Raw genomic sequence first — 21,919 nt, 5'->3', positions numbered from 1 at the left:
CCCAAAAGGACTCAAAAGACTACAAAATACAATGTGAAATAAATCTCTACAGAAAGACCATTTCTGTATTTAAGGTTTCTTTCTGAATTAAAAAGTCATGGACTTTTTAAAAAAACTCCAATATCAAAAGGTTCTGTGGTGAGTCAGTGTCTGTGATCTATACCCCAGCTCTGTGAAATTTAAGAGAAGAGTAGAAAACCACAGATCTGGGATCTTTCCTCAAAAATTCTTACCCAGAGTTAATCCTGTAGTTATAGTTGTTGCTATTCCTAGGGACAAAAAGAAATAAAATTTAATCGTCAATGGAAGATGGCATATTTTGGGGTTTATCACAATGGCAAGACTTGGAGTCATCCTCAGAGTGTAATAACACTACAACAACCAGTATCCTCCACCATAACCACTATGTTCAAATGTTCTTCCTATAGCACTGGCTTTCATATTACAGGCTGTATATAATTTGATAAATTAGGTAATATTTATAAATGCAAACAACTCCTGCTTATAACATTAGGCAAGGAGGAAAAAAAGCTACTCCAAGCAAACACTGGCACACAGAATTGTATCAAGTAGCTCACTGGCTGGTCTATTTACTCCTGCAGTTCTTACATTTTCTATGTGTGGCTGTGAAAAGTTGCAACTCAAAGCTAGAAGGTCAATGCAAAAAGCAGTAACAGAGAACATGAGGCCCTGAGGGTAGAGAACAAAAGAGTAAACAAGGAAGTAAACTTTTTAAACGGCAGCACCACTGAAAGGTATTTTTAGTAACAAAATATCTTCAAGTATTAAAAAACAAACAGGATTTTATTATTGAAACGTCTACCAGAAAACTTGACCTCTTGCCCTTTTCCCATTGAAACAATTGTTTTAATAATACAAAAACTTAACACATCTCTAAGGAAGGTAAATTATGTTATAGCAAGACAGGATCTGCTGGTCCTACATATGTAAATTAATTAATGTCCAAATTGGTAAACTTATCTTCACTAAGGTAAAACACCGCATTATATAATCTAACATAAAAATTAATTTACTATATTTAAAGAGGTATGTCTTCTTTATGTCAAAGTATACTCCAAAAAAAGTTATTAAACAAAGAGAGATCTTATTTCTTTAAATATATTTTTCTTTTTCAGATTTTTTTAAAGATTTTATTTCTTTTTTCATGAGAGAAAGAGAAACAGAAGCAGAGAGAGAGAAGCAGGCTCCCCGAGGACCCTGGGATCATGCCCAGAGCAGAAGGTAGATGTTTAACCAATTGAGCCACCTAGATACCCTATTTATTTATTTTAGAGGGAGAGCTTGAGTGTACAAGCAGGGAGGGCAGAGGTCTAGGAGAAGAGAGCGAATCTAAGGAGACTCTCCACTGAGCCTGAACAGGGCTCATTCCAAGAATGAGATCATGACCTGAGCAGAAATCAAGAGTTGGATGCTTAACCAACTGACCTACCCAGGCACCCCTAAATGTGTGCTTTCCTTCTTTACATTAAAATAGATTATAACCAATGTTAGGCCTATCACTGGCCCTTAATTCCACATCCCTCTATATTTTTTCATCGTACTATTTACCATTTTTTAGATCTGTCGCCAATGACAATCCTTGTAAAGGAAAGAGTTATAAAAGAGAACTTAAAGAATACCCATACCAACTCCCTGCAAGTGGGACAATCCTCCTTACCTGTATTTGTTCCTCCTAGAGTGAACCCAGTGGTAGGTTTTGATCCAAAGAGCCCAGTTCCAAAACCACCTGAAGGAGCAGATGTAGTTGCAGGAGTTGCAGTGCTTCCAAGAGTTCCAAAATTGAGCCCCACAGAAGTGTTGCTTGTTTATAAAAAAAAACACAAAAAAAGTCTACTAGAGCCAGTATTTCCTTAAGAAAAATAAAAACTCTTCAAGATTAAGTACCTTTCATTTAACATATTTAATATACCTCCATAGAATACAAAAGGGATTAACTATTTTTAACCAATCAAATTCAAATATTTTCCTGTTCTCTTTTAAAATAAGTACACACAAAATTAGTCTCAAAAAATATGAGACTGGTCTTCAAAAAAAAGCATAATCCATAACAATTAAGATTTCAGGTCCCAAATAATCATAAACAGTATCATACATATACTGCTTTCATAAGTTTTATTGAAAGCTAGCATACTTTAATATGGCCACAAGGAAATCCTATGAATGTAGGTCATTTTCCCCTTAAATGACTCATGTACAGTTCATATCTCTAAATTCACCTGTTCTTCCCCAACTACTAATGATATGAGGATGATATGAGGAAAAATAAAACATACTCGGAAATAGAAAAGTTATCCTAAATTCCCTTTGCCACCTCTCTATTACTTATCACCATATTCATGGAGTAGGGCGGGGGAGAGGGAATTGCAGTTACTTTTCTTGCCACCAAAACAGCAATAAGAACTGGAGTAGGGGTGGGAAGAGGAAGAAGACTAAACATAACCTGGCAAGAGTAAAATGCAAAGTAAGATTACCCTCTATCCAGATTATGTGTTCATCAGCAGAAATACACTTTAGAGTTTTTGAAAGCTTAAAAAGAACAGCTGATAATAACAAGTGATGTGAACAAAGTTCAGAACTTTCAACTGTTCTCATCAAAACTCAGGGACTCATATTTGCTATCTACAGTGGGAGAGCAAATTATAAAAATTAAAAATCTTGAAAATTTGACACTCCAAAAATTGTGTGGAAGAGTCAAGAGAGATTATAACAACACATAACATAATGGGAGATCCATTCATCCTATACAGGTTACTTTATTAGGTCGGCCTGCTCTTCCATACAGACACAATCTCCATAAGAGAAGCCAAGATCAATTTTAAAAAGCTTAAAAGTCTGAGACATTTCAACTTAAGGAGGCAGCAGTGTTCCAGTACCAGCTCCCCAATGTCCTGAGTCCTGTGTTACATCACTTAGCCTTTTTGATCCTCTAATTCCTCGTGTGCAAAATGGGAATAATATTGCTCACTTAACAGATGTTTTGCAATAGATTAAGAGATTATGCATTATGAATTCACTTAATAAGTGTTGTTACTACTTTCGTCATTAGGAACACTTATAAATTCAACTAAACACGTTATATACAAGGTATTATGCCACCCAAGCACTGTGAGAACAGAACGAATCAGTCATCAAAACTGAGTAGGAGGGGAAAAAAGGGAGCATACCCTAAGTTTATCACTTATTTTAAAACAAGCTCTATGAGCATAATAGGTGTGTGAAGTACAGAGGGTTAGGCAGGACAAGGCTACAAGGTCTCCCCAACAAAGCACAAATCTTTAAACACTTAATCAACTGAATTAAAAGGGTATTTTAATAAACACTGGCAAATTCTGAAGACCCCAAATTAAGAAAATGGTTATTATGCTCTCCTTCCTCCCAAATAATTCACTGATCCCATTTGTTTTTACTGCTATTCCACAAATATACAAAAGATGTACAGTTAAATTATGTATTTTTAGACAATTAAAATACCTAAGATTTCTTGACAACTTAAGATAACTGAAGACACTATGAAGTGTTTCATAACTAAAGGTGAAAACATTACCAAAGAAATACATCAAAGTGGTATTAGAAAAGCAAAAGAGAACTTCCTCTGTGGCAGAGAAATTTACCTCTTTTAACAAAAGGTACCCCAGACAGGACCAATTTTTGCCTCAACCCACTATTATCTGCCAATGACTCATTAGAATGTGTTACAGAAAAGCCAAGTTGACTCCAGCAGGTCAGGAATAAGGTTTTAACTTCTCCAGCATGTCCTAATGTGGACTTAAAAAGTAACATTTATTGAACACTTATCAAGTGCCAGATATGATGCTAAGTACTCTATACGCTTTACCTCATTCAACAACTCAGTGAGATAAATATATCCCTTTTCCAGATGTGGGAACTGAGGCATGGGGAGTAACTTCGCTAAAATGATTTACTTAAGAGACCAAGTCACCAGATGGCACTTGGGGCAGTTAGATCTCCAAACCAGTACTCTACCAGACAAGTGTTAGACTGTCTTTCCTTTCATTTATCTAAGCCCTTCTAAAATTTTTGTTTTTTATTTTTTTATTTTTTAGATTTTTTATTTATTTATTCATGAGAGACACACAAAGAGAGAGAGAAGCAGAGACACAGGCAGAGGGAGAAGCAGGCTCCCTGCAAGGAGCCCGATGTGGGACTCGACCCCAGGTCCCCAGGATCACACCCTGAGCCGCAGGCAGCACTAAACCACCACCAGGGCTGCCCAAATTTTTGTTTTTTAAATTTTATTTAAGTAATCTCTACACCCGGCATGGGGCTTGAACTCACCATCCAAAGATCAAGAGTTGCATGTTGTTCTGACTGAAGCAGGCGCCCCTTATCTAAGCCCTTCTGAAGACTGTGTACATGTTTATAGCTGATCACTAATAAATCTTTTACTCATTCAACAAATATTTATTAAAGTCCTCTCCATAGGAACTGTCATAGGGATTGAGAATGGACTCAAGACTCAGATTCTGACTTCAGGAAGTTTCCAGTCAGAGAGAAAGAGATTAACCAATCATTCATTCATTCAAAAAATGTGTACTGAGCTCCACTGTGTCTACAGAAAAAAACAGTATGAAAAGGTATTCGCTGTCATGGAGCTTCCATTCTATTGCTGGGATCAGAAAGTAAGTCTACAAAAAACACAGTAAACTGATACAACTGTGATAGGTACTATGTTACAAGGCACAATGAGGATGGAAACCTCCTCTACATTTGCAGATCTAGAGACCTCTCTGGAGATGTCAACATGTGAGTCCCAGAAGTATACACTAGCTTGTTATATAAGGCAGGAGGTTGGAGGAGAATTCCAATCAGAGGGACCTGCCCCCAAATGGGAAGCGGTTTGACCAAGCCCAGCTGAGAAACTGAGAAAATGCACTAGTTGCTACAGCAGCATTTTTCAACCTAAGATTAGGAGCCATTAGGAAGAAAGATCAATGTAGCCAATCACAATCAGCATTTTAAAAAATGAAATGGAACAGAACAGAAAATATCAAGGTGCATCACATAAAGTAAGGGTAAATATCTTTTTTTGAAACTCTGTTTCAGTTATTTCTTTGTACTGGATAATGATGTAAAATTATTTTTTTCACAGAAGGTCTGTATTACTGAATTGGAGCAAACTGAAAGGAGGAGATGGGCTTAGAGTGAGTCTGAAGAGATTCCAGAATATTTGGGTCTTATGTGTAATGGTAAGATGTATTTTTACTTCATTCCAAGGATAATGAAAAATCATGAAAGGTAGGCAATGGGAATTTTAAAAAGTGACTCTGACTATAATGTGGTAAAAAAAAAAAAAAAAAAGGACTGGCATCAAAATAGATTTTTAAGATGGCAACTGGAATTCCACTGAATTAATCAAAGCAGGAGATGAGAAATAGTTGTCATCAAATATGAGAAGGGTTACTGGATGAAAACCTGGAAGAAATCCTAAGTGTTTTCATAAGAATGTAAGCTTAAGGAGAGCAGGACCCTAATTTATCTCATCACCTAAGACAGAGTCTAGCACACAGGAGTGTGTTCAATAAATATCTGTCCATGAATGACACAAGCTTGAAACAGGGTAGGGTGGTGGCCCTGGAAGCAAAGCCAATGGGAAGTCAATTATCAGGCCTTGTTAATTAAGCGTGCAGAGAGTTCCACAAGTGGATGTTAAAGGAAATCCCCAGATTTTTTACTTGACTATGTAGTCTCTGCCCCCCCCCCCTTAAAACAACAAAGGTATTTTTGCCTTTTTAATCTGCAATCATATCCCTTAAGCTTCGGGCGATACCTTGAAACACTTTCTGCGCACACCTCTTGATTTAATGAACTCCACCTCTATCTTTAAAAGACTGAATTCTAAAGATGCAATCTCTTACCACGAAGCTGACTTTTAGCTCTTCTCACGGACTCTTTCTGGACCTCTGCTAGCTGTACGTACGTCGTCACCGCCCGAAGCGGTGGTTCAGCAGGTTGCACAAAAACGATAAATATGCTACCGACATTTTTTCGGCATCAGCAGAAGACAATGGGAGTCATCACGACACGGCTCTCACGTATGCTAATTTGCACAAAATGTCCAAAATTACCACCAGTGAATGCTGCAAAACTTACTTAAAACAGGAAAAAACGGCAAGAAAGGATACGGTTCCGTGAGGTACGAAGGTTCGAGCTCGTTTAAAATACCACGAAATCATGAAAGCGCTGGGATGTCCAAGACCCTACCGACACCGTGCTACGGGAACTGAATTACCAGAGGTAAACTTCTAATTGCCCTCCTCAAAAGGTTCTATGAATCGTCGTGTTCCGCACGCCCCGAGTAAGCCAGGACGCCGTTCACACGCCTCTGCCTCAGACTGCCGGACCGCGCGGCGCGGGCTCGGCGGGAGACCCCAGGCCCCGCCCGCAGCCAGAGCCCGGGCGGCGGACACCGGGGGCGGATGCGGCGGGGACCCGCGGGGACGCGCGTGGACGCGGGGGCCTCCCAGCCCGGAGCCCGCCCGGGCCGCCGCACGGAAGCCAGCGGGAGGGGAGAGGGACGGGCCCGCCCACCCCGGGCCGGGAAGCTGAGGAAGGGCGGTTACCTAGACGCCCCCGTCCCGAAGGAGAAACCGCCGCCTGTGCCGCTCCCGCCGGCGGCTACGGTACCGGAGCCCAGCGTGCTGGTCCCGAAGGAGAAGCCCGTGGACATGGCTGCGGAGGCTCGGCGCCGTCGGCGAGCGGCAAGGGGTGCGGGACGCTCCTCTCTCAAAGCCGAGGCCGGCCGAGCCGCATCGCTCTGGCCCAGGCGCGACCTGGCGGGAACTTCAAGCCCCGGCCGCGGACTAGACAAGGCCGAAGTGGGTGGGGCAACCACCCGAGACCACGTTCGGCGCCCGCCGCGCGCGCGGAGCCCGCCGGGAGCAAGCCCGCCGCGCAAGGCACCCTGGGGTGGGAGCGGGTGGGCGCGCCGCGCAGGGCATTCTGGGAAGGCCGGCGCGCCGCGCAGGGCATCCCGGGACGCCGCATTCTGGGCGCGCCGCCGGCTCCCTGCGAAGGTGGGAGCTCCGCGTTAGACACGAGCCCAGCCGTTTCCTTCAGCTCTGAATTGCATATGCGTTGACGTAATCTGTACTTTATGGCTGCTGGACCTCTGTTGCTTCTGTCCTTACTGCTACCGGGGATGCGCGGAATCCCAGAGCGGGGAAGGCCCGAGTGAGCAGTCCGAGCCCAGTCTGGTTGCTGCCGTCTCGTCCCGGAGAGGGACGGGGAGCTGTCTGCGCCCTGACGGTCCGGAAATCGCTCGATAATCATTCATTCATGCGCTCCGCAGTGTTCGGAGCCCGTTAGGCACAGGAAGGCTCAAAGAGCGGCCTCTGGGGGGTGGGGGGTGGAGTGCCCGGCCTCCTGGTGCTGCGCAAACCCCTGGAAGTCCGAGGACGTGCTCAAGTCCTCGAGGCGCTGCGGCGTGTCCCGCGGGGTAGTGTTGGGGAGCCCGGCCGGTCGGGGGAGGTGTCCCCCGCCCCCCCGTCGTGGCTGTCTTCTGGCCTTGGGCTTGGCGTTGCTGACACCTCTCTGCTACCTGCTAGAGCAGCTACAAGGTGGAAGGGAGAAGTACAGAAACAAGCACAGTATAGTGTGGAATTCAAGGGTTCCGTGAGCAACCCTTAAAGATAAGAAAAATGTAGATTTAAGGAAGAGATTCCCGTGTCAGTGGTGCATTTGAGGTACTGTGATAATGTGGGTCTTTGTTTTTCCTTCAGGGATTATTACATTTCTCCCGCAAATGGGTTTTCCGGTCTGTGATTGCTTCCAATAAAATTCATCCCCTAAGCAACCACCAGAGTTGCTTTCCTAAAACAATTCTCACCATTGCACTGCCTTGATGGAACACTGTATTCTGGCACTCATCCTCCATATGGCAAACATTTCTAAGCTCACCTCTCACGACGCCTCTTCATGCAGCTCTTTCTCCGGCGTTGAGGTTGGACAGGCATTGCTGCCTCCTGTAGGCTGAACTGTATCCCTCCAAAATTCCCGTGTTAAAGCCTTAACCGCCGATGTGATGGTGTTTAAAAGTAGGGCCTGTGGGAGGTAAACAGGTTTAGATGAGGTCATGAGGGTGGGGTCCTCATGATGGGATTAATTCCCTTGTGAGAAGAGACATTAGAGAACTCTTTGTTTCTCCACTTCCGAGGAGACAGCTAAAAGGCATCCTCCTTAAGAAAAGAGCTGATGGGCACCTTGATCTCGAACTTCTTAGCTTCCAAAATCGTGAGAAGTAAATTTTTGTTGTTTAAGCCACCCGGTCTGTGGTATTTTGTTATGGCAGCCTAAGCACTTATACATCACCTCTGTATTTGTTTAATTAAGAAACTAAATAGCATTTTAAATATGGAGGTTACCATAATAATTTAAAAGGAGACATATTTGAACTATGGTAGAAAAATTTCGTGATGATTGAACAGGAGGAGAAAAAAAATATTGAGGGTTTTAGATCTTCAATGATCTAGAGAATGCTATTAGTGATGACTAATAAGATGGTCAATAAGAGGACTAGAGAGGAAATCTAGGGTACTTTTGCCTGGGGGAAAAACAAGAACCAGATGAGTTTTGGAGGAAGGTAAAATATGGCTCCCTACATCTTTTAATTCCATTCTTTCCAAAACTTTTGAAGAATACCAGACCAGCATAAAATTTGTAAGATCAAAATGCCTGGCACATGCAATTTATATATTAGTTAACAAAACACGTAAGATTAGCTGGATGGAAAGAGCGTGCAAAAATGTAGGGACTACTTTTGTTCATAATAGGGGAAACTAGGGGCACCTGGGAGGCTCAGTTGGTTGGGTGGCTGCCTTTAGCTAGGGTCATGATCTCAGGGTTCTGGGGATCAAGCCTCACGTTGGGATCTCTGCTCAGTGGTGAGTGAGCTTCTGCCTCTCCCTCTGTGATCTCTCTAGTTTTCACTCTCTCAAATAAATAAAATCTTTTTAAAAAAAATAGGGGAAACTATATAGGAATTATCTTTGTAATCATTCTGTAAATCTAAAACAGTTTTATTTATTTTGGATTTCTTTTTTAAATTTAAATTAAATTAATTAACGTGTAGTGTATTGTTTCAGAGGTAGAGTTGAGTGATTCATCAGTCTTATGTAACACCCCATGCTCATTACATCACCTGCCCTCCTTAATGCCCATCACCCAGTTACCTCATTCCCCACCACTTCCCCTCCGGAAACCCTCAGTTTGTTTCCTATGTTTAAGTCTCTTATGGTTTGTGTCTCTGATTTCATCTTGTTTTATTTTCCCCAGGCTCGTTTCTTTTCGTAACCAAGATCATGCTATATGTTCTTTGATGTGTTTGTTGGAGATGTTCTCAGCCTAGAACACTCCTTTTATCTGTTATATATTCCACAGAATTAGTGTCACTATTTCGATTGCTTCATTCTATACTGTCATCATTATGGCCACTTTTGTGGACAGATTTGACCACCAGGGCTGGAATTTGAGGGAAAGAGTGTCAGTTTGAGTTCGTATTGATTTGAGGTGAAGATGTGTTGACTTGACATTGAGGAGGTAGCTGGCAGTGCATACTGACTCAGGCAGGAGGGCAGCCGGACTGTGACTTTGGGACCCACAGACCAATGGCATCATGTGTGACCAGGATGTGGCTGTTTTTGTTCCTTTAACTTTTGTTTTTCTGAGAAAGTTTATCTTTCTATTCTGAATGAAAACCCTACTGGATAGAGTATTCTTTACTGCAGATTTTTTTCCTTTTAGCACTTTCAGTATATCATGCTGCTCTCTTCTGGCCTATAAAGTTTCTGCTGAAAAATCCACTGATACTCTTATGGGGTTTCCTTTTTAAGTAACTGCTTTCCTTTCTCTTGCTGCTTTTAAAATTCTTTCTTTATCACTACTTTTAGCCATCTTATTTACTTTATGTCTTGGTGCAGACCTCTTTGATTTGGTTTTGTTTGTGGGCTCTCTGTGCCTCCTGGATCCAGATTTCTCTTTCCTTCCCCAGATTCAGGAAGTTTTCAGCTATTATTTATTCAAATAAATATTCTGCCCCCTTTTCTCTCTCTCCCATCCTCTCCTCTCCTCTCCTCTCCTCTCCTCTCCTCTCCCTTCTCTCTCTCTCTATCATGTGACTATTGTGTCTGACATTGTCACTGAGTTCCCTGGGTCTGTTCTCATTTTGCATATTTTTTCCCCTCTCATCTGCTCAGCTTGATTACTTTCCATTACTCTGTCTTCTAGGTTGCTGATCCATTCTTCTACTTCCTCTAGTTCACTATTTATTCCAGGTAGTCTATTTTTAATTTCATTTAATGAGTTCATTATCTCTAATTGGTTCTTTTTTAGGTCTCCTATCTCTTTGTAGAGGGTCTCATGGAGATCCTGCATTCCTTTCTCAATTCTACCAAGTGTCTTTATGAAAATTACTTTAAATAACCTATCATAAATAAATAAATAAATAAATAAATAAATAAATCGCTATCAGACTTATTACTTATCTCCATTTTGTTTAGATCTTTGCGTGATTTTGTTCTGCTCTTTCATTTGGGACATATTCCTCTGTCTCCTCATTTTGTCTGTTTCTGTGTCTCTATGTGTTAGGAAAGTCAGCTATGTCTCCTGCACTTGAAAGTAGTGGCTTTATGAAAAAGAGGTCCTGTAGTGCCCCACAGTGCAATGTCTCCTTTTTACCAGAAAATGGTGCTTTGGGGATATCTCCTATGTATGTTGCTACAGGGGTATCCTATTGTGGCCAAGCTTTTTTTGCTGTCAGTACAATCTGTGATGGCTCTCTGCCTATTGTGGGTGGAGTCCGGTGTCTGGTGTTAGTGGGGCAGCCTGGGGCTGCCTTGGACTTGAGTTAAGTCAGACCAGATGTTTGCCAGAGGTAAAGTAGCACCAAACTGCAGGGCACTTTCCCTGTGTTGTCCCCTGAGAAGCTTTTATTAGTGGATAGGGCGTGCAGTTAGAGTAGCTGCCTGCCCCTAGCCCACTGCTGGGGTCGCAGACAGACTGGTGTTTTGTTATCTTCCCTTCTCCCTAGAGCAAGACTCACTTTGGAGTGGTGTTGGCCTTTGTCTGGGATGCCTGCACACTGCCAGGCTTGTGGCACTGCTTTGATGGGATTTTGCCAAGAGTGTGTCGGAGGGGACGGATCTGTTTCTTGTGGCCTCTTGTCTGTGTCTGTGGAGAGTCTGTTCTTCCAGTCTTTGGGTTGCTTTCTGGGTCATTTGTGTCAATGCAGGTGTTCTCTAGGTGGCCATGCCACACTAGGTAAGCCCAAGATCCTCCTACTCTGCCATCTTCCCAACAACCCCTGCTTAAAAAACAGTTTTAAAAATAAGTTTATATGGGACCCGTGACTGGCTTAGTTGGTAGAGCATGCAACTCTTGATCTCACAGTTTGAATTCAAGCCCCATGTTGGGTGTGGAGTCTACCTTCAAAAAACTAAGTGAATAAAATAAAAGTAAGTTTATAAAATAAAATAGAAATATGATGCAGATAAAAGTTTGAGTTTTGGGGAAGCCACTCAAATTGACAAGCAAATTATTCTTTTAACTTTATAAAAGTTTTAGTACAGCGTTTCTTGTCTTGTATCTGGCAGATACAAGTTTATTTTAAAGATTTTATTTATTTATTCATGAGAGACACAGAGAGGGAGACAGAGACATAGGCAGAGGGAGAAGCAGGTTCCCCATGGGGATCCTGTTGCAGGACTCAATCCTAGGACCCCGGGATCATGACCTGAGCCAAAGGCAGGCACTCAACCACTGAGCCACCTGGCAGATACAAGTTCAAATTATGCAGCAGTAACCTCCAAGATGCTACAGAGAGGAGCACTACTGAGATAGATAGTGGACCATTTAACAAATAGTAGTGTTACCATCTATTACATGGCCCTAGATACACTGAGTGCGAGACTGGACCTGAAAGACCTTTTTTCATATACCTTCTTCTGTTTGTCCTATTAGCAAAAAAGAAAACACTTTTCATCCTTTGTTCTACAGAAATAAATCTCCAAAGAAAGCAGTTTCTATATGCCAGTTGTTTGTTTATTCAATGGAAAGCCTGATAGTAAAATGTCAATATAAGCTTCATGCCTATTTAAGCCAAAAGCCTATGCAGCCAGGCAAAACCATAGGGCACTGGAATTTGGCTTAACCATCCTTATTTAGAGTACATATCCTATTCTAAAGGATGTTTCAAATATTCCTCTTTGACATTGTGGGACCTGAACCCATGTATCAATTCTATGTGAATTACTGCTTTCCATAGATGAAGCAAATGATTCAGATTCTAAATTACATAGAAAATCATCTTGCTTCCCCTTGTTTTTTATATTACGAGAATCATGCTAAGACACCCCATCTTTTGCTGATTTACTGGCTGTATGGTGACATTGTTAATGTCATAATCAAACTGAATTATCTGAAAGGCAATAGCACTGTAAAAACTATTTTTTTAAAGATTTTATTAATTTATTCATGAGAGAGAGAGAGAGAGAGGCAGGGACACAGGGAGAGGGAGAAGCAGGCTCCATGCAGGGAGCCTGACTTGGGACTCGATCCTGGGTGTCCAGGATCACGCCCTGGGCTGAAGGAGGCACTAAACCTCTGAGCCACCGGGGCTGCCCTGTAAAAAACAATTTAATTTCGACTTGCATTAAAATGTCTAAAAAGGTTTGTTTCCATGGTATGTTCAGATCAGGATAACTCTTTGAGAAGTCTCATTTGAGAGGCTCTAACATAGAAAGGAAGTTGGAATTGTAAGTCTGTTTAAGAGGATCTGCAATATTTATGGTCTGATCCTCTGAAATAACCAAGAGAGAATTTATAATTTAGAGCCTATGTATAACCAGTTGACCTCTGTCTTGAATTTATAGATTCCTATCTTGAATAATAGATTCCTGGGAATCTATTAACTTTAAAGATTTAGGTACTGTCCTTCCTTTTAAAAATCCTATTAAATTTTCAAAAGATCTAATAACAACAAAATTTATGGAGAGATAGATCAATGAAAATGTGACAAAATGTCAATAAATGGTGACTCTACAAGAAAGATATATGGGTGTTCATTGTACTGCTCTCTCAACTACTCTACAGGTTTGAAATTTTTCAAAATAAGTTGGAGTCCAAAGCTAAAACAAAAGTTTCCAACAATAGATCAGAACAGCAATGATCTGTTTCCTGATATAGCTTTTACCTATCACCCAAAAAATGAAAAAAAAAAAAAAAAAGCAATACAGGAAGTTTTACATGAAGCTAATTATATTTATTTATTTTTAAGGATTTTATTTTTTTTAAGATTTTATTTATTCATGAGAGATACAGAGAGAGGCAGAGACATAGGCAGAGGGAAGAGAAGCCGACTCCATGCAGGAGCCTGATGCAGGACCTGATCCCGGATTCTGGGATCACGTCCTGAGCCGAAAGCAGACGCTCAACCACTGAGCCACCCAGGTGTCCCAAGATTTTATTTTTTTTAAGTAATCTCTATACCTGACATGGACCTCGAACTCCCAACCCCAAGATCAAAAGTCACATGACCTATTTTTTTTTTCCACATGACCTATTATTGACTGAACTAATAACCAGGAAGCCTGAAGCTAATTATATTTAATTTTAAATATGGTCATTTGTTTTGAAATTATGTCCTTCCTTTTGGTGATTGTGGGTGATGGGACTCGAAAAGGTTGTTTTCATGACTTGATAATGATATTGAATAAGATTAAGGTCAGGAAAAGGATCTTGGCAATGTCGGCATAAAATAAATGAGGGAAGCTACCTTGTTGCCATTAATTTTCATGCTTCCCTTTTCCCTTAAAAAAAAAAATCCCAATTTTGTTCAAAGTGGCATACATTTATTTACCTGTGGCCAGTTGAGTGTAGGGGAAGACTTGAGATTCACCTCAGGTATGAGTATGACTCATTTAAAGGAGTAGCTACCATATATCCCTTTTACCATTCTCCTCCTTCTTTCCTGCTGCCTGGGACTTAGACACATGGCTAGGTCATGGATAGCCATCCTGGTCTGTGAAGAACTTAAGAATGAAAGTCTTAGGAGGTGGGTGTTGGGTGTAGCAGAAGGGTGAGTGGGAAGGTATAGCAGAAAAATAGTATAGAGTCACCATACCAGCCATGGTTTGCCTGCCTTTAGGCTTCTTTTAATTTTTTAAAAAGATTTTATTTATTTATTTGAGAGACAGACAGACTGAGCACAAGAGGAGGGAGGGGCAGGGGGGAGAAGGAGAAGCAGATTCCACACTGAGCAGAGAGCCCACGTGGGGCTTCATCCCAGGACCCTAGGATCACAATCTGAGCTAAAGGCAGACGCTAAACCAACTAAGCCACCCAGGTACCCCTTCAGACTTCTTTTAAATTAAAGAAAAATCATCTTCTGTGTTAAGTCATCATAGTTGGGTCTCTGTTATTCATAGCTAAATTTTAATATACCAATTTAAGTAGGAACCCACACTAAAATAAATGTTATATGTGCTACTGAAGAAACAGGAAATATCCAAAATGAACCAAGACCAAAGGACTATCTATAGGACCAGAGTATAGTAATAAAGGCAACAACAAAATAACTTGTTATTTAATCGTTATTTAATTGATTAGATTAGCTGAGGGCACAGTCAGGTTCTAGTTTCAAAAACATGGGAGCCAAAGAGGAAGAATGTTACTGCACTTATTCTCATATTTTAAGGAAACAAGTCACTATATCTGAAGGACTCAGTGTCCACTGTTATGAAGCAGTAATACATTCATAAGACTGTTCCATAACATGGACAAAATTTCCCTCAACCTCTCCAATTCTCTTTGATCAGTTTTCCCATAGCCTGGTTAGACCTCTTTTGGTTACAAAGAATAGAAACCCTCTCAAAGTAGGTTAAGCACAAGTGTGTATGTATGTGGGGGAGACACGGGAAGACAGAGTTGGTAGTCTGTTATTGAGACATGGGAGACAAGCCTGGAATACAGAGAAGTTTGAAGTAAGTCTAGAAGAAAAGGAATAGCCAGACCTCAAGTATATCAGAAAGCAACAGCTAGCTCATAAGAAATGAACTGGAGAGGGTTACACTTATTTCAGAGAACTGAGAAGATCTGGAAGTCCCAGAGGATGGAGGAATGGTTAACTCCCTGAGTGCCCAAAGGAGACAGAGGGGCATTTGGGAATCTGCCACACAGGAATCTGAGACCGACTCTCAAGGAGCAAAGGCTAGTAAGCAAGCAGGGAGAAAGTGAAACAAACTTGGCAAAACAGATTCCCCTCACTTCTGTCCCCACCTCCAAACCCACTATTATCAAACCTGGAGGGTATGGGGAAAAAGAAGCTTTGAATAGGATTAAGGGGTAAATTTATGTAAGATTGAACTCAGATTCCTAAAAATCTTATTTTTCTAAAACCTAGAGTAATAGGTACAAAGTTGTCAAGAGGTAAAGGGAGAGCCAACAAAGCCACCTAGAAGGGTACCCTTCAACTGTGAAGAAAAAAGTGCTATCTATTTCACCTCATAAGAATCCAGTGTTCAATGAAGGGATTACAAAGAACAGAGCACAACCGACCATTGTATCAACCAGAGTGAATGGACAGAAAGACCAGACATGGATACAACTTGGGTAAATCATCAAGATTCACTTATGTAAAGGACTCAGAAAGTCACACAATCAGGATACACTGAAAAATGATGAGTACTTTTTTTTTAAGATAGAATGAGGAGCAAGCCTCCAAGTCCTCAACTCCTGAGGGAATGAGAACCACACTAACCTGCAAACATAGTATTTCACCCTCCCACCTAGTATGAGACGGAGGCATATTGGCTAGCTTGGCTATGTGCACTTTGCTGGGCCAGGTACATGTCCTCAACTGCAGAGTTCTAGAATACAGAGTTCTAGAATATATAATGTGATCACTTGCATACAGTGTATAATTCACTCAGATAAGAGCAAATGTTTCATCTATCATCCATTCCCCTTAAATTTCCGAACTCCGTGATAAAGAGTTAGAATGAGGATAGCAGGTATGCAAACATCTTTAGGGATGCATTCTTCTTTTTTTTTAAAACAACTTTATTTTTTTATTTTTATTTATTTATGATAGGCACACAGTGAGAGAGAGAGGCAGAGACATAGGCAGAGGGAGAAGCAGGCTCCATGCACCAGGAGCCCGATGTGGGATTCGATCCCGGGTCTCCAGGATCGCGTCCTGGGCCAAAGGCAGGCGCTAAACCGCTGCGCCACCCAGGGATCCCAGGGATGCATTCTTCTTAAAACACACATGCACACACCTATTATTTATTGAGCATTCATTGAGACCAGCTACAAGCTTGAACATTTCTTCTCATTACTTCACATAACTAAAACAAATAACTCAATGGAGAAGGTGATGGTAAGTACTACTACTTACAGATAGATAAACTAAGAGAGGAATTAAATAATTTTACTAAACTCACACAGATAGTGAATAGCAAAAAGGAGATTTGAATTTAGATAGCTTTGATTCCAGAAAGAATTCTGATCATAGATTTCATCTTCTGCAATAATATACCTAAAAATAAAAGCTGAGAAAAATGAAAAGCTGTAGTCAAACGAAGTATTCTTGCTCTATTAGTGGCTTATGTTTATTTAAGAAGCACCCAAATTAAGAAGTATAATTGCTTTTACAACATCCCATTAGATGGCAAATAGTAAACATAATTATAAAAGCAACAACATTTTAAAAATATGAAATGTTATCTCACATGACAATCATAGTATCAGACACCTCTTACACATTTTGTAGGGGAATTAAGTGTTTTCTTTTTAACAGTGTAAAAACAAACATTAAACATTAGGGAGAAATGAATCTAGGAGACTGATTCCTTATTATTTCAAAGCATCATGATTGTTTAATGCTTTTTGCGTATTTGTTACTTTTAATGCAAAACCCACTTGGATGATGAAGTTATAGCTTTACACATCAAAACAAAACTAATCACAAATATTTAAAGACTCCATAGAAAGACAGCATGGCTTCTACACCATGTCTTGATAGGAACTTAGTTGGCATAAAGAAACAACAGGGCCCTCAGAAGGGGGCTTTTCCAGCAATAAAGCCTAAATTAGGGTTACTTGATATATTCCTATAATAATGAACCTTTAGGGCTGCCTCAAGGGGCTTCCCTGGCCCAGAAACACCACTATATTGGTACATCTCAATAGGATTTACAGATACATCAAGATTTTGCCTGAATGATGACAATCTATAACATTTTTTTCCTTGCTCTGAATTCATGCTAAGTAAACTTCTCAAATGTAAAATGTCTGCATAGCTTTATAGGAAGAGAACATGCAGATATTTATTACTGTTTGCTTTAAACTTTTATTTCTCATTGTCAGTGATTAAGTTGATATTTTGATATTTACCAGCCTAACCCTAAGAAACAGATCTCTTGTTGGCTGTCTGGTCTTCCTTCAGACTAGCCTCAGTGGACCCCTTCATTGAAAACTACAACTATTATAAGTCCCCTGTTTGCATAAGTGATGAGATGAAGACAGTAGGAAATACTTAGTCTGTTTAATTTATTGTGCTTCCACTTTTTAAGGAAGGAAAGGATTTAAGACCACTGGTACACATTGAAGTTTTCTTAAACTGGACCATATGCTTGATGAACATTAATAAAAATAAAACACATCTAAATGAATGAAACTCTTCTTCTTTCTAGTATCTCTTTATTTCCCTTGAGTGAACTGCCCTTTTGTAGTGACACAGGAACTGAGGCTCTTTGTTTCTTGCAGTAATCACCAGGGGTAGAACTACTGACAGAGAAGCTAATGGCCTGGATCCCTTGGATCCCCTGGATCCCTTGGATGTGTGTTTGGGGCTTGTACTCAATCTCTGCTGCTGCTCACAAGACATCTGTTCCCAGACTTCCTTGAGCCCATTTAAATGCACAATCCCCCTTTTTTGCAATGGGTTTGCCACCAGAACACAGGTGTCGTGAAAACCACCGCTAAACCTAAACCAAAATGGGAAAGGAAAAGACTCACATCAACGTCGTCGTCATTGGACACGTAGATTTGGGCAAGTCTACCACTACTGGCCATCTGATCTGGCCAGTACCACAAATGTGGTGGGATCGACAAAAGAACTATCGAAAATTTTGAGAAGGAGGCTGCTGAGATGGGAAAAGGCTCAAGTATGCCTGGATCTTGGATAAACTGAAAGCTGAACGTGAACGTGGTATCACCATTGATATCTCCCTGTGGAAATTCGAGCCCAGCAAGTATTATGTGACCATCACTGATGCCCCAGGACACAGAGACTTTATCTCTCTGATAACATGATTACAGGCACAAATCAGGCTGACTGTGCTGTCCTGATTGTTGCTGCTGGTGTTGGTGAATTTGAAGCAGTTATCTCCAAGAATGGACAGACCTGTGAGCATGCCCTTCTGGCTTACACACTGGGTGTAAAACAACTAATTGTTGGTGTTAACAAAATGGATTCCACTGAACCACCCTACAGCCAGAAGAGATACGAGGAAATTGTTAAGGAAGTCAGCACCTACATTAAGAAAATTGGCTACAACCCCGACACAGTAGCATTTGTGCCAATTTCTGGTTGGAATGGTGACAACATGCTGGAGCCAAGCGCTAACATGCCTTGGTTCAAGGGATGGAAAGTCACCCGTAAAGATGGGAATGCTAGTGGAACCACACTGCTTGAAGCCCTGTATTGCCTTTTGCCACCAACTCGTCCAACTGATAAGCCCTTGTGTCTGCCTCTCCAAGATGTCTACAAAATTGGTGGTATTGATACTATCCCAGTGGGTCGAGTGGAGACTGGTGTTCTTAAGCCTGGCATGGTGGTCACCTTTGCTCCGGTCAATGTTACAACTGAAGTAAAGTCTGTTGAAATGCACCATGAAGCTTTGAGTGAGGCTCTTCCTGGGGACAATGTGGGCTTCAATGTCAAGAACATATCTGTCAAAGATGTTCGTCGTGGCAACGTGGCTGGTGAAAGCAAAAATGACCCACCAATGGAAGCAGCTGGCTTCATGGCTCAGGTGATTATCCTGAACCATCCAGGCCAAATCAGTGCTGGATATGCACCTGTGCTGGATTGTCACACAGCTCACATTGCTTGCAAGTTTGCTGAGCTGAAGGAAAAGATAGATCGTCGTTCTGGAAAGAAGCTGGAAGATGGTCCCAAGTTCTTAAAATCTGGGGATGCTTCCATTGTTGATATGGTTGCTGGCAAACCTATGTGTGTTGAGAGCTTCTCTGACTATCCTCCTCTGGACCATTTTGCTGTTTGTGACATGAGACAGAAGGTTGCTGTGGGTGTCATCAAAGCAGGGGACAAGAAGGCAGCTGGAGCTGGCGAAGTCACCAACTCTGCCCAGAAAGCTCAGAAGGCTAAATGAATATTATCCCTAATACCTGCCACCCCAGTCTTAATCAGTGGTGGAAGAACGGTCTCAGAACTGTTTGTGTCAATTGGCCATTTAAGTTTAATAGTAAAAGACTGGTTAATGATAACAATGCATCGTAAAAACTTCAGAAGGAAAGGAGAATGTTTTGTGGACCATTTGTGGGTTTTTTTTTTTTTTTGCGTGTGTGACAGTTTTAAGTTATTAGTTTTTAAAATCAGTACTTTTTAATGGAAACAACTTGACCAGAAATCTGTCACAGAATTTTGAGACCCATTGAAACAAAAGTTTAATGAGAAAAAAAAATTCACAATCCCTTCAAATCGTGATACAAGGGATCCCCAACAAAATGCTTATCATTCTATAGTTTGGCTTGCCAATTGTCAACTCTCCTACAAAGATTCCTCCTAATTGACATTTTATTTATTGAAAGGATGGTCGAAGACCATCAGATATTAGAGAACAGATGTGACATGAAAGTTAGAAACTAAAACAACAAACCTAGAAGGAATCTAGAGGGAATAAAGATAATTTGAGAACAAAAATAAATTAATACCTAGAGATATGAGATCCACAAAATCAGAACTAAGTGCTACCAAAAAAAAAAAAAAAAAAAACAATGGAAAAAGGAAAATGTATGTAACCAAATGAACTCAGTCTGGAAGGAACAATGTTCCATAGCAGTAGGCACACCTAGTGCTCAGATCTTGGATTCTATTATTATTGCAATGAAAAGGACTAGATCTCCTTGGAGAAACTGTTAATTCTAAGAGCTGGGGTAGAAAAGATACAAGATGAGACTGGGACATATTTTAGTGCCAGAAAGTAAGGAAGTGGTAAAAATAAAAACAAAAAAAGCCCCACCTATATTGATAAGGTATGTCAAAGGGACATAGGAGCCCAGGGAAAGGTTTCCTGATGGCCAAAGCTGGAACAACTCAAGCAAGAAAATAAGGAACTCTCAGATTATAACCAAAAGTATAAAATGAACATCCATGAGTCCATAATGATATAAACAAAAGATGGAATGAATGATGAATGAATGATAATAGAAAAGTATCTTGTGTGAAGAATTCCCAATAGTTTATATGTAGAAATACTGCCCTACAAGAGAAGAATTAACTCCCTACTCTGTAAAGTGTATAATGTAAATAGCAATCTCTTTCAAAAGAGGACACTACAGAAATAGGGGAAATAGTAATTTTATGGAGGAGAACTTGACAAACATTATCTCAGTCAAATGATTAAGGTGAACATGAACAGTGATTAATTATGTTGGGGGTATGTACCCTTGATATGATGTAATAGAAATGGCATTTTATCTCTGGGATCTTCCTCCCCCAAATCCTTAACCCTAGTTTAACTATGAGAAAAACATTAGGCAAATTCCAAAACGAGGGCATTCTACAAAATACCTGACCAGTACTTTACAAAGCTGTTAAGATTATAAAAAGACAAAGAAGGGGCAGCCCGGTGGCTCAGCGATTTAACATCACCTTCGGCCCAAGGCCTGATCCTGGAGACCTGGGATCCGGTCCCGCGTCGGGCTCCTCGCATGGAGCCTGCTTCTCCCTCTGCCTGCATCTCGGCCTCTCTCTCTGCCTGAGTCTCTGCCTGCGTCTCTGCCTCTCTCTCACCCTCTCTCTGTGCGTCTCACTTGAATAAATAATGAAATCTTTTTTAAAAAAAATAAAATAAATTTAAAAATAAATAAATAAAAAGACAAAATAAAAAAACTATCACAGTAAAGATAAACATGACTCCTAAAGTAATGTGGTATCCTGGATGGAATTCTGGTACAGAAATAGGACATTAGATAAAAACTAAAGAAATCTGAATAAAATATGAACTTTAGCTAACAATAACATCCATATTGGTTCAATAATTGTGACAAATACACATTATTCTAGTAATAGAAGAAATGAGATATGAAAGGAGAAATGAGTGGGAACTGTCACCTTACCTTTTCAATTATTCTGTAAATCTGCAAGTGTTCTAAAAATAAGGCCTATTTAAAATTTAAAAAGAGGTCTTGGGCATTAAAAATATAACTGCAGCAATTAAAAAATATCAAAAAACAATGGACTATAAAGTTGCAAAAATTTCCCTGAAAGTATATTAGAAAGACAAAGACCTAGAGAATAGGAATAAAAGGATAATAAAATTAGAATCAGACCAGCAGCTTCAATATCTGATAAAAGAAAAAGAAAAATAGGAAGGAAGAGCAATGAGGAACAAAAGAAGGAAGAAGAAAAAAATACAGAAAAGGAAAAAAGAGTAATTATCTTAGAAATAATACAAGAAAATTTCCCAGAATCAAAGAAAATAGTGTTTTTAGATTAAAAGAGATAGCATGTGTGAAATACACTGGATGTAAATAAAAAAGAAAACCAAGTTTTCTTATTTTAAAATTTCAGACCAAAAAGCTTCCTGAGAAAATAAAGCAAGGACACCCAAAGGGACACCAGGAAATGATCAGATTT

The 21,919-nt window shown here is 40.4% G+C and overlaps 1 protein-coding gene across 4 annotated transcripts in view; it reads right to left on the bottom strand.

Moving 5' to 3' along the window:
- Positions 1-7,008, bottom strand: part of NUP58 (nucleoporin 58) — a 46,363-nt gene extending 39,355 nt beyond the window's left edge. Inside the window, exons 1-3 of one of the 4 annotated variants that reach the window (XM_025996676.2) lie at positions 6,603-6,987; positions 1,679-1,821; positions 234-269 (exon numbers count right to left, since the gene is read on the bottom strand). In XM_025996676.2, coding sequence (XP_025852461.2) covers positions 234-269; positions 1,679-1,821; positions 6,603-6,709 — 286 coding nt within the window. In that variant the 5' untranslated portion in view covers positions 6,710-6,987. Of the gene's footprint in view, positions 1-233; positions 270-1,678; positions 1,822-6,132; positions 6,510-6,602 lie in introns of those variants that run through there. The other 3 variants (XM_025996677.2, XM_025996678.2, XM_072719834.1) reach the window with 3 other exon arrangements.
- Positions 7,009-21,919: the final 14,911 nt, after the last annotated feature.

The sequence above is a fragment of the Vulpes vulpes genome, chromosome 9 (assembly GCF_048418805.1).
Source record: "Vulpes vulpes isolate BD-2025 chromosome 9, VulVul3, whole genome shotgun sequence".
In the NCBI taxonomy this organism is placed as follows: Eukaryota; Metazoa; Chordata; class Mammalia; order Carnivora; family Canidae; genus Vulpes; species Vulpes vulpes.
The sequence above is the reverse complement of the archived record's forward strand: the minus strand, read 5'-3'. Positions and strand labels throughout refer to the sequence as shown.